The 12,238-nt window shown below is 39.4% G+C and overlaps 3 protein-coding genes across 4 annotated transcripts in view; 1 reads left to right on the forward strand and 2 right to left on the reverse strand.

Annotated features, from left to right (window-relative positions):
- The window catches only part of LOC149088831 (diuretic hormone receptor-like), a 179,475-nt gene that overhangs the window by 133,822 nt on the left and 33,415 nt on the right, over positions 1-12,238 (reverse strand). The window lies entirely within an intron of this gene.
- Positions 192-8,015, forward strand: LOC149088832 (uncharacterized). Of its 2 annotated transcripts, XM_089250335.1 has the most exons (4): positions 192-640; positions 734-1,832; positions 4,191-4,250; positions 4,356-8,015. In XM_089250335.1, exons 2-4 carry the CDS (start codon positions 1,680-1,682, stop codon positions 7,965-7,967), a joined length of 3,825 nt encoding a protein of 1,274 aa, XP_089106461.1. In that variant the 5' UTR covers positions 192-640; positions 734-1,679; the 3' UTR covers positions 7,968-8,015. The 2 variants fall into 2 exon arrangements, with proteins under 2 accessions (XP_089106461.1, XP_089106465.1); XM_089250339.1 differs by having other exon boundaries at positions 192-1,832.
- On the reverse strand, positions 10,113-11,396 carry LOC149088833 (uncharacterized protein F54H12.2-like). Its single transcript, XM_089252395.1, has one exon. It carries the CDS (start codon positions 11,394-11,396, stop codon positions 10,113-10,115), a length of 1,284 nt encoding a protein of 427 aa, XP_089108521.1.

The following is a 12,238-nucleotide window of genomic DNA, read 5'->3' on the forward strand; positions in this document are numbered from 1 at the left end:
CGGAAAAAGGCGCAAAAGGCGTTCGATGTACGCATGCGCGTCAGGTGCTTCTTGGGGGGGATTATTCATAGGGTCCTTGAACTTCGGGAATATATTCTACAGGACTTTTTTTCATACGAAAATTATAATTGATCCGTTATAAAAGAATACCCAATATGATGTTCTCAAAAAAATCGCACCTGTCCCCTACTTTCACTTTCGGAGAAGATCGTTATGCACCTGTTCACCCGGGGGACGTTCTCAAGAAGGTGCACCTTGCTCGACCTACTTTTACTTTCGATATTGAACACCTGTTAACCTGTGGGAATATGGGATATACTTTTTTTCAAGGGGGGCGTTCTCAGAAGATGCACCTTGCTCGACCTACTTTTGCTGGCCTTTCCTTTGGATATAGAACACCTGTTAACCTGTGGGAATATAGCATATACTTTTTTTCCAAGAAAACTTTCACCGCTGACAAAAAGCCACTTTTACTTTCGGTCCGAACACCTGCTAACGCACTAGCATTCTCATATTAAATCACTGCATTTTCTTCCGCAAGCGGATAACGCCAACTACCTATTTATACAGGTGCTACCCTCATTTTCAGTTGCTTCATCTGCTGCTCCTGAAGTAGTTCCACGTCTTCACGAACTCTCGTGTAAGTAAAAATTTAATATTTCTTATATTCTATTTTATTTTCGTTTTAAATAATTATAGATAGACGATAAAATATTTTTCATTATATTTTCAGTTATCTGCCATGGAAACAACATCCAGCAAGGATACTATGAACGCCGTAAAACGTGTTCAGAAGGAAGATGAGACCAACTCGATGAAACGTCCGAAAATAGCACCCAGCGAAGTGAGCATGTTTCCCGTATGTGATGGCGTACACCTATCGGTAGTCATCTTCAAAAATACTTTAAAAGTTCACTTACGAATGTTTGAATCTGGTGGAGATGGATCCCTTATCCCTACAAAGAAAGGGATATCGATGACGCCCTACGTATTTGAGACCTTACGGGAGATGATGTCGAATGAACCCCGAAAAGTATTCTTTTTTGTGGTATGCGAAGATCTGTTGGTGAAGTCAGACGGAGAAAAGGTGTTGCTTCAACCGATTTACAAAAAAGAAGACGGTACATTCAATACGGCTAAGAACTATATAACAATCTACCGCGATTGTTTCATGAAGTTAGCTGATCCGGCAGCGAAGTGCTCGTCGTATTTAAGACGTGTGAAGTGCATCGACTTCATGCAGGATTGCATGAAGAAAAACGGATCATTTTCAGAGACCGCGGATCCTGAAATTGTATATGCTGAAAAACTCAGTGACATGCTCGAGGAATGTATCAACGACATCTTCCAGTGTGATGGATGCGATCTTGATGCTCCGGGTCAGAGTTCTCATGATTGTTTAAGCCAATCTTTTGACATACGACTCGTGCGATATTTCAACCGGGCGTTCGCTAAAATTAACATGAAGAGTATTGCTAGGGATTTGAATGTTCATCCGAACTTTTTAAACAAGTTAGATTTTGAAAACTTTATTTTACGCGTGAAGGACCTCTATTCACGTAAAGATCCCCTACCCTGTTGGATGCTATGAGGGAAATAGCCCCATCAACTTTCTTCTTCCCCCCCCCCTTAGGTGAATAAAAACCCCATCCGCTTGATGAACTCTCCTCACTTGAAAGATGTCGGATCTTAACGAAGATTTTCTGGACTTTGGCATACCTCTTGACGAACTGAACGCGTTGTGCGACTTCTACGAAATCGAAGAACATTTTAGCGAAGTGCAACCAGACTTCTTCGATACACCGTCTTCTCCGAAAAAGCAGAAAGTTACTGTAAGTACTTTTGATATTATTACTTCAAATTTATTTTACAATTAATTCTAATTAGTATTACTTATTAGTATATGTTATGTTTGGGTTTGAAGAAAGACTTGATTTTGAAATGTTTAAATTTTCCGGTTCAAATACAGGGATTTTTCTCTAATACTGGATTACACGTTACCCATATGGAAGACTGGTTGAACTCTAAACATTAGATCCAACCCAGTAACATTTTAACTTTCACAAATCAGAGTTCAAATAATAGGAAGAAAAAAAAATTTTCGTAGAATTTATGAAATTCTGTCATTGTGCATTTGAATCAAAATATTTTAATAGACAATGAATTCCCAAGTTTCTAGAACATTGCAAAGCATTGACGGTTACTATATTATGTATCCAACTGAGTATAAATTCTCTTATATTTTATTGAACAATAAATATTTATCAACACCGAAAAAAGGGTTTTATAATGGGGAGGGGGCTAGTTTGATTCAAAATAATCATACTTTGGTCACATGAGATCTGAAGTATTTGGGGGGATATCATTATATATAAATTGATTTTGTGTGTGTATATATTCTCTATGGAAATCTACAATTTTAGATCGATCGTCGTCAAATTTTGCATATGTACCAAATGGGACCCGACTTAAACAATAGGCTACTTTTGTCAGACCTGGGTAAATGGGTGAAAAACTGTCTGGCAACAAATGGGTTTTGGGTCTCAACAATTACTTTCAGAACGTTTGCTTTGGTTACCGTGGTTCCCTAACAATACGTTTCAGATATGCCTTTATTAATGGTTTGTCACTTCTGTCAGTGTATGTATAATAGTTTATGCCTTTATAATGGTTTGCTACATTTTCAATACTCCCAGTAATGAGGCTTTTCGAATAGACGTTATAATCATCATCGCTTTGAGGACCTGGAAAATGGTGATCCTCATTGAAATCAGTGTTAAAATTGCTGATTTTACTATAGAAATGCAGAAATTTAGTGGGGTTTTACACCACATAATTCATTTAAAAAATTGTATTGAATTCTCAAGTTTTGAAATATTGAGTCCGTTTAGAGATACGAAGCCCAAAAAAAATTAAATACGAAGTAATTAGTCGGGACTATTTTCGAGTTGGATATTCATGCAATAACATTGCTTTCAACTTTTCATTTATATCTTCTCAAGCATGAAAATTAATGTCTCCGTTAATATTCAACTGCATAAATTCATATAGTTTAAGTTGTTTTTAAAATTAATTATGGACCCATAAAGTGCATCGAAGAAATTCCACAGCTTTAACCAAGCATTTGCGGAAGCTGAAATAGGCAGATGGATAACTTGAAGGGTCGAAATACCTAGCTCTCTTTAAGAAAGGAAAAAAAAAATATATACATTTCTACGTTTCTGAGTCATCATATTGGTTAACTTAGACACGGTTTGCATGTCCCTCAAAGAAAGAGGGAGATATCAAGTGATCCAAAAAGCTTCATTGAAGAAAACCCGGGCAACGTCGGGTATTATAGCTAGTATTTTATGAAGCGCAAAACTTTTCCGGATTGACGTTTGTTAGCGTTAGATTTTTCTACTCGTTTAATCAAATCTATTAGACATATTTTCAAAATTCGTATTTACCCATTAACGGAGAATAACAAAAATAATGAGGATACCACTTCAGCCATTTATTGACAAAGGAAAAAATTAAAATTTCGAATGGCAAATTTCCATACCAACCGGCGTTAATGGGTTAAGAAACGAAGTAAAAGTTTTATAAAAAAGGACCGGTATTTTCTGGTAAACCAAGATCTGATCTTGGAGAATGAACTCCAATGTTTCCCTAAGAGTTTTCCTGTGAATATTACTTCAAAGTCGCTTATATACTCAGTGACTCAAATCGATGTGCTATATGAGAGATGTGAACAACTTAAGAGTTACATTAATTGAGAACAGGTCAGAAATATTTTTTTCCCAGAAGAGAAAAAACTTAAAAACCATAAATCAAAATTCCACATTTTTATGCATATTAAACAGATAATAATTAACCATGTCTGCACAAGGCAACTTCAGTATGGATAGTCAATGATATGTCTGACATAAGAATCGATTGAGATAAAAATCACATAACGATAAAATTAATGTCTTTCTCCCATATCGTCAACCATGACCGTTTCTTTCATTATAGTGTTTGATGTTGCCATTTAATCTTATGGGTACCTGATGTTTACGTATTTTGTTTTTCCATAAGACAACTATTTTTATTTATATGAATAGTGTATTATTTTAGATAAAATGAATAGATTTTTTGTACCCACTTCGTCAGGTATTTTATCTGTTTGTATTATTATTTCTCAGACGTTGTTGCATTTCTACTTTCAGGATGCGCAATCGAACTCTCATGAACAAGATGGTTGCTTGCCAGGCACATCGAAACAGACGGTAAGTAATCAAATTTATAGATTACTGAGGAAAAAACTTAAACACATGAAAGGATTCGAGAATTTTATTATTATTTCTCAGACGTTGTTGCATTTCTGCTTTCAGGATGCGCAACCGAACTCTTGCAAGACTTGTGGTAAGGTGTTTAAAAGGCTACATGATTTACGTCGACATACAAGAATCCACTCAAAAGAAAAAATTTTTACTTGTAGAAAATGCAGCAGACGCTTTTCCCGAGGCGATAACAGACGAAATCACGAGCGGCAATGCTTTCATGGGGCGGGTGCTCCCCCAAACCAACAGGAAGATGCGTTGAACACTTTCACAGTTATAGTGATAGAACCAACTTCCGATAACGCATATGACCCCATTCTTTTCTTTAACGAGGTTCGAGTCGAAATACAAAACATCATACTCCGGGAAGTAGGTGTGAAAAAGGCTCTTAAATTTTATATTGTGCTGAACGTTCTCTTCTCAAGAAGAACAGAATCCAATGAAATTGAATTTATACAACCTTTTTTCCGCTCGAGAGTGGAACTCATACATTCTGAGGATGAACTCGGTGATAAGATAGATTCAGCTATCAAAAAAATTCTGTCTTCGCTCGACGAGTTTACAAGAATGGGCAGCGGGTGGGTCTTTGATAAGGTTTTAAAATTAGACCTGAATATAGCTGCCTACAACCCATTAGCAGCAGCTTCTTACTTACCCATACCTCCATCAATCGTGAACAGAAAAGCGATTATAAACATCTCAAACACGGATAATAAATGTTTTATTTGGAGTGTATTAGCAGCCCTTCACCCCCAAGACGAGAATCCGCAACGAGTATCAAAATATCTACAGTTCGAGCATGAGTTGAACATGGGTGGGATAGAGCTCCCAGTCAAAATAACCCAAATAAATCGCTTTGAAGAACAGAACCCACACATTTCTGTCAATGTCTATGGGTTAGCGGATAATGAAATCTTCACGATGAGGGTGACAGAGGCAACCCAACGTCTTCACCACGTTGACTTGCTATACATATGTAACGAAAATACCAGTCATTACAGTCTAATAAAAAACATGAGTAGGTTGTTATCCCCTCTAACTAAGCATAAAGGTGCTCGGTTCTATTGTCCTTACTGTCTACACAGGTTTTCTAGAGAAAATTTGTTGGTCGAACATAAAGAGTATTGCAAACCTCACGGTCTACAACGAATATGTATGCCTAATGAAGATGAAAAATGGCTTAGATTCACTCAGCACCAGTATCAGCTACGTGTTCCTTTCACGATTTACGCTGACTTTGAGTGTATCTTAGAGAAAATTTCTTGCTGTACTCCGAACCCAACACACTCATCCACTACCCACACAGAAAAACATGTACCAAGTGGTTTCAGTTATATTATAGTAGGCCCTGACACCACACTTTATAAACCCCCAGTGGTGTATAGAGGAGAAGATTGTGTGCAGGTATTCCTTCACATGCTGGTGAAGGAGAACGCTAGCATTCAAAACATTCTTAACACCGTGAAGCCCCTTAACATATCCCAAGAAGACGAGAAAAAATTTCAGGATGCTGTTGTATGTATGACGTGTGAGAAACCGTTGGGTGGTGATAGAGTTCGACACCATGACCACATATCGGGTGAGTTCGTTGCAGCGTTGCATAACGCGTGCAATTTACAGCTGAAATATTCTAACCATGTACCTGTAATAATACATAATTTGAGAGGGTATGACAGTCATCTAGTCATGCAGGCGGCAGGGCTCTTCAAAGATCAGGATATCTCAGTCATCCCTAATAATTTGGAGAAATACATTTCTTTCTCGATTGGGGATTTACGTTTCTTAGACTCATTTCAATTCCTACCGGCTTCTTTAGATAAGTTGGTTGGCAATCTTACCCGTTCAGATTTTCGATTCACTGACAGCATTTTCGAAGATGCTGACCTACTTGTGAGGAAAGGGGTGTACCCGTACGAGTACATCGACTCGTTCTCTCGATTTTCAGAGACTGAATTACCACCCCGCGAAGCTTTCTTCAGCAGTCTAACTGGAACCGATATAAGTGTGGATGATTACACTCATGCACAACTCGTATGGGAAAAATTCGGCATTCAACATCTCGGTGATTATCATGACCTTTACGTAAAATCAGACGTGCTTTTACTAGCAGACGTGTTCGAACGTTTCAGGAACCTTAGCATGAGCTATTACAAAATTGACCCTGCGCATATGTATACAGGCCCTGGTTTGGCTTTTTCGGCATGTCTGAGGATGACCGATATTAATTTGGAACTTCTCACAGACATAGACATGCATTTGTTTTTTGAATCCGGTATTAGAGGAGGTGTTTCTATGATCACCCATCGTTACGCTGAGGCTAACAGCCGATACAGCGAACAGTTTGAACCCAATCAACCGACCAAAGAAATAGTGTATTGGGATGCAAATAACCTTTATGGTTACGCTATGTCCCAATACCTACCATATTCAGGTTTCCGATGGTTGAGCACAGAGGAAATATCTAACATAGACATCGCAAACGTTCCCGAGGACTCTCCGAAAGGATATGTCTTGGAAGTCGGGCTAGAATACCCCAAAGAACTTCACAATGACCATAACGATTATCCGCTAGCACCTGAAAACATGGTGATAACAGAAAAGTTGTTTTCAAACCATATGAAGAGCGTGTGGGGGAAAATTAACCCGGAGGGGAAACCGTCCGAATGCACAAAGCTAGTTCCCAATTTATACGACAAAGAAAACTATGTAGTACATTATCGCAACCTCCAACTCTACCTCACCCTCGGTCTCAAAATAAAATATATAAAAAGGGTTATAGAGTTCAATCAAAAACCGTGGCTGAAACCGTACATTGACTTTAATACCGAACGCCGTCAATCAGCTTCGAACGATTTCGAAAAATCGTTCTTCAAACTGATGAACAATGCAGTATTCGGGAAAACCATGGAAAACCAGCGGAAGCATGTTAACGTAAAAATTGTGCATAAGGAGAAAAAAGCTAAAAAATTAATTGCATCCCCAGCCTTTGAAGCCTTCAGAATTTTTAGCAATGGATTGGTTGCCATAAAAATGAAAAGGTTAAAACTGAAATTAGTTCGTCCTATGTATGTGGGTTTCGTAGTTCTGGACGTGAGTAAAATCAAAATTTATGATTTTCACTATCGGTGGGTTAAATCACGGTTCGGAGAAAAAGCGCAACTTCTCTTCACCGACACAGATTCGCTAACGTATGCAATCGAAACCCAAAATCTACACCGCGTGATAAAATCCAACATGGACGAATTCGACACTTCAAATTTTCCTCCAAATCACACCCTTTACAACCCTCATAACAAAGCAGTGCTCGGGTTGATGAAGGACGAATGCCCCGGTGACCCCATTCTATCGTTTGTCGGTCTTCGTTCAAAAATGTACAGCATTGTTACGGCTAAGGAAAACAAGAAAACGGCCAAGGGAGTCAGCAAAACCGTTTCCCGCAATCAACTGCATCATGAGCTGTACAAGTCTTCGCTTTTCGATCAAGTGCGGTACAGACATACGATGGTAAAAATCACGAACACTAAGCACCAACTCCACACAACCATGGTACGAAAAGTAAGTCTTTGTCCCCTTGATGACAAACGCTATATATTAGATGATGGGGTCTCAACATTAGCTTATGGACACCACGCGATTAATCCCCACGGAGAAGAAGAAAGTTGATGTAACCAACAGAAAAATAAATGCTTATTGTACATGTTTCTAAACGATTGTGTGTGTGTGTTTTTTTTTTAACAACAGGAGACACAATTCAGAGAAGAAAATCTTTATTTCCAGTACGTTTTTTACAACTCAAGCCATCTTTTCATATATTTTTTATTTCTTATGTAATAATGCGGTAAACTTATCTCGTATAAACCTTGAAGAAACTCTTTCTCACCCGGAACAGGTTTCTTTTTTTGAATGCTCACGACACTGGATAACAGTTCGGAAATATTTGTATTATCTATCTCCACCCCTTTATACACAAGCTGACCGCTCGGTGACCATTTGATAACATTTGGGTAATCTTTAAGGTGACTTATAATTTTTCCCGATATTTCACGGTGAGATTTCGGTAAATTTAACAATATATCAGATGATGCACTTTTCTTCAACGGCGGTTTACTGAGATCGCGCATTTTAGGTTCTTCTTCTTCTTCATCGAAACGGTCGAGTGGCGAATTGTTTCCTAAGGCAGTATTCCTCTTGTTCAAAATCTGTTGATAAAACTTTATTTTAACCTCGTTCGGTAATTCACTGTTCAGTATCTTCGCCATTTCAGTATCTAGTTCCGTAAGCTGCGGCTCTTTAATAACATGGCGGTTCATTCTATCTTCTGGAACAAGTACCATAACTTTTTTAGCGAATTCCATGTCCTATCAGACTTGAAATCAAACCGATTGCAGCGGGTAAAAGAACTTGAAGGAAACCACCTTTTTGTATGAGGATCTTTCTCTTTTTATAAAGAGGTGTTTTCCTCTTTGCTAACGTACGGAGCAAACCTTTATACTTTTGAAGTTTAGCTTTTTGGAGGGTGGATATTGGGATATTACCATGCAGTAAATTCAATGCACATTCACAAACGGTTTTGATGTCAGAATTTGGTAACCGCTTCAATAATTCTTTACGTTGTCTTTGAGGACATCCGCTTAACAATCTCAGCACTTGTTGCTTCCTCGCGGACATATCGTTGAATAAATAGTGTCGCTGACGTACCCAGTCTTTTAACGTCTCGGTTGATAGACATACTGCGTTTGCGTGGGTAACACGTTGGTGCGTAAACGCATTTTTTCATCCGTTTCTTGCCTAAGATCGATCGATAAATATGAATACGGAGATTTCGTTGCATCTGCGTAACTTTCTTCGAAAAAATTTAATTTCGTAGGATACAACTGTCTCCCCAAATGGGTGATTTGGTTCAAATCCCTCCGGTTTTTAAACAGGAAAATATAATGCGCGTTTAGCGTTATTTCCCGCAGTTTCTTATGAAAGAAATTCTGAGTTACAAAGATAACCGATAAATTTCGATGGTGGCTATACTTAGTAAATAGCTTAACCATTTTCTCTTCTCCCGATAACTCTGACATAAAATCATCGAAAATCAGTAAGGCATTGGAGACTCCCTCGAAATTACAATCGTCTCGGAATTCAACATCTCTAATTTCCTCGTGCAGTGGCTGAGATTCTCCGTAAAACCATATCACGCGTTTCGGTAAAGGTTTGATAAGCCTTTCACGATGTTCGAGCAGACCCTTTAAAAAATATGTTTTCCCGCTACCGCTTGCACCTGCACAGACGGCAGTGAATGGATGGTGTAACGTTAACGGTTCCATCGTGAAAAATGATGAGACATGAGTTGTGCAAATCAATTTTATTAAAAAGAAAAGTATTTTCTTACAAAGTTAAACACACGTAAATCGTTGTTCACATTGAAGCGAGATACAATAGAATTCATACTTTCACCCATACATTTACAGTACACGTAATAAATAACATAATAGCCACAAACTTGGGTATCAGCTGACTGCAGCGCCACGTCATTGTAGGTGAGTCGTTGATATCTTCTCAGGAATTTCGTGATATTACCTTTCTGAAAGTTTGAAGGATGTCTTCCGAATGAGTCAAAAAACTCCGCGGTCAAATTGTCATGAAGATATATAGCCAACCAATGTGTTCCAGACTCTGCACTGGTATCTGTGTTAACGATCAGAGCTGTAGGATAATTTCGTATTCTCGAAGGCAACGCGTCACTAGCGTAAACGTTCCTGAAAACTTTTTTCGTTTTCGGGTCTCTGCGGAGTGCTCGACGAATCTGTTCGGAATCCATCAGCCAGAGAAATCGCACAATACACTTCTCGATTTTGTTATCTCTATAAGGTTCTGAAACTCACCATATATGATTACCGAGATGGTTTTAGGTAGTGCTTTCGCAAACTTTAGTTCCACACGTAGATTACTATGTTTCACCAAGTGTAAGTGTCCGCAGTCGCTCTGGTCGGGGAGTAGGGAGAAACAAAATAGAGTGTAACCACTATGAAATTCTTCTCTGGTTATGTCTATGCCACGATCTTCCTCGACTCGAAACAGGTTATTGTAGGCTCTTACGGTGTTTCCGGTCTCAAAGTTAGGCTCTAGGGGTTTGTGGGGGACTGGTCGACCATCAACATATACGGAGACGAAGTTGAGATCGTAATGCTTGAAATCGAACGGGTTGCTTCTAAATGTACCGTTGAAAGATTCATTGTCAACTAGGCCGATGATAACTCGTTGAGGCATTGCACCCAGATACACATTGTCTTGGACGAATGACATGCTTCCCTGTGCCACAGAGTAAACCTTACAAAGTACTCTATTGATAGGGTATTTCGCAGTGGTCTTCTCCAATGCTTTAGCATGCCCGATGGCAACAGCTGGGTTAACTCTCACCTTCCTTACAAAGAGGCTGGCATGATCTATGTGCACGTTATAATCAGCTGTCGAGGATATTAGAAAAAACGATGGTTTCGAACGCACTAATCTAAGTTTAACATCTACCAAGTTGAGTAACAGTCTTTGTTGAAAAAAAAGTGAACAGTGTACTCTTCCCAATAGGTCGTAAGATCTGCTGTTTGCAATGTGTTTTGACCGCTCTTTCATACCTTCGTTATTTTCGTGGTCGGCCATGGAACCTGCAGTGTCCTTGTGAAAACCTTCCATAGTGAGGGGACCCATCTTCGCATCTCGACCATAGTTCAGCAAAGTTTCGATATAGGCTCTGTAAGGGTAGGTGTGAGACGAATTCGTGATATTCCTACCATTGAGAGAGACGTCCACTTGGGAGAAGAGGGAATGTAGCGGTAGATTCGCAGGAGAAACTAGGTCGGTATCAAGAAGTGGTTTACCGTCCTTCTTTGTGACCCTCAACTTGACGTGTAGTTGTGTGGAAGATAGGTCTATGTAATCTTCGGTGCTACCTGTAATGTTGAACTCAATCGGACCGTCTTTAATACTGGAAAGTGGGAGAAATTCAATCCATTCTCCACCTTCTATGGCGGTTTGAGTAGGGGGTAAAGCGAACAAATCTACTTCGCTTTTGAGACACTCGGGTGAGTTTGTCATGATGAGAGCCATCTTCTCATTCGAAAATATCGGGTGCTGTTGCCTTCCTAGCTTTCTTACGAATGACGTTTTTTCTCGCTAAGCGTTTCCTTTTATGTCCTCCGAGCATTGTTTTAACTTTCGTAGAAGCTTTATCACTCAGCAAGCGACCAGCCTCTTTTGCTCTTTCCACCGCAGCTGTTTTCAAATCTCTACCTTGTACGACGTCATTGGCAAAATCTACACCTGACCTGAGAACCTGACGGCCAAGAGCCTTCGCTCCTTTTTTGAACAAAGGCATAGCCGATCGGAAAAGGGAGCTGAATATTGAACCGAAACCGTAACCCCGTTGCAGTGGTATACCCTGATAATATCCAAGACCTTGACCCGCTTGGTTGACGTAATAATCAGTTACGCTGTCTATACAACAGCGATACGGGCGGTAAGACATCATAAATGTTTCAGTCGGAAGTGGAGTTTAACTATCACCTTCCCACGTTCAAATGACACGAGATGACCTGTGTGCGTCCTTATATGAATGTGAACTGTTTCAAAACTCCTTCGGGCTAGAGGGATGTAGTGACCCCTCTCGAAGGCTGCGTTGACGATGTCGCCATCGTGTCCTTCGGTTTTTACGATTCTTAATAACGGGGCAAAGGTGTTGCCGACAATCTGCGGTTCGACTATATCACAATAAACGTACAACAGATGAAAGTCTAGTTTCGGATCAGCCGTGAAAGGCCCCTCTATCATCATTCCTTTTATCTCACCGGGTTCAAAACCTAGATTCTCTGCTATTCCTGTATGTAGAATTAACTTAGCACCTTTCCTCGTAGCCACCTTCACTTTTTTCGTGGTTTTGTTGAAAATCAAAT

Source organism: Pholcus phalangioides, unplaced genomic scaffold, assembly GCF_987345545.1.
Source record: "Pholcus phalangioides strain wild (caught in Gottingen) unplaced genomic scaffold, Ppha-v1.0 ptg000003l_1, whole genome shotgun sequence".
Taxonomy (NCBI): Eukaryota; Metazoa; Arthropoda; class Arachnida; order Araneae; family Pholcidae; genus Pholcus; species Pholcus phalangioides.

Excerpts from the sequence above, each read along its gene's own strand:
- LOC149088833 (XM_089252395.1), bottom strand. The coding sequence starts at position 11,396 with ATGGCTCTCATCATGACAAACTCACCCGAGTGTCTCAAAAGCGAAGTA.
- LOC149088832 (XM_089250339.1), top strand. The coding sequence starts at position 1,680 with ATGTCGGATCTTAACGAAGATTTTCTGGACTTTGGCATACCTCTTGAC. Across the intron at positions 1,833-4,190 it reads CGAAAAAGCAGAAAGTTACT|GATGCGCAATCGAACTCTCA; the intron begins GTAAGTACTTTT and ends TTCTACTTTCAG. Across the intron at positions 4,251-4,355 it reads CAGGCACATCGAAACAGACG|GATGCGCAACCGAACTCTTG; the intron begins GTAAGTAATCAA and ends TTCTGCTTTCAG.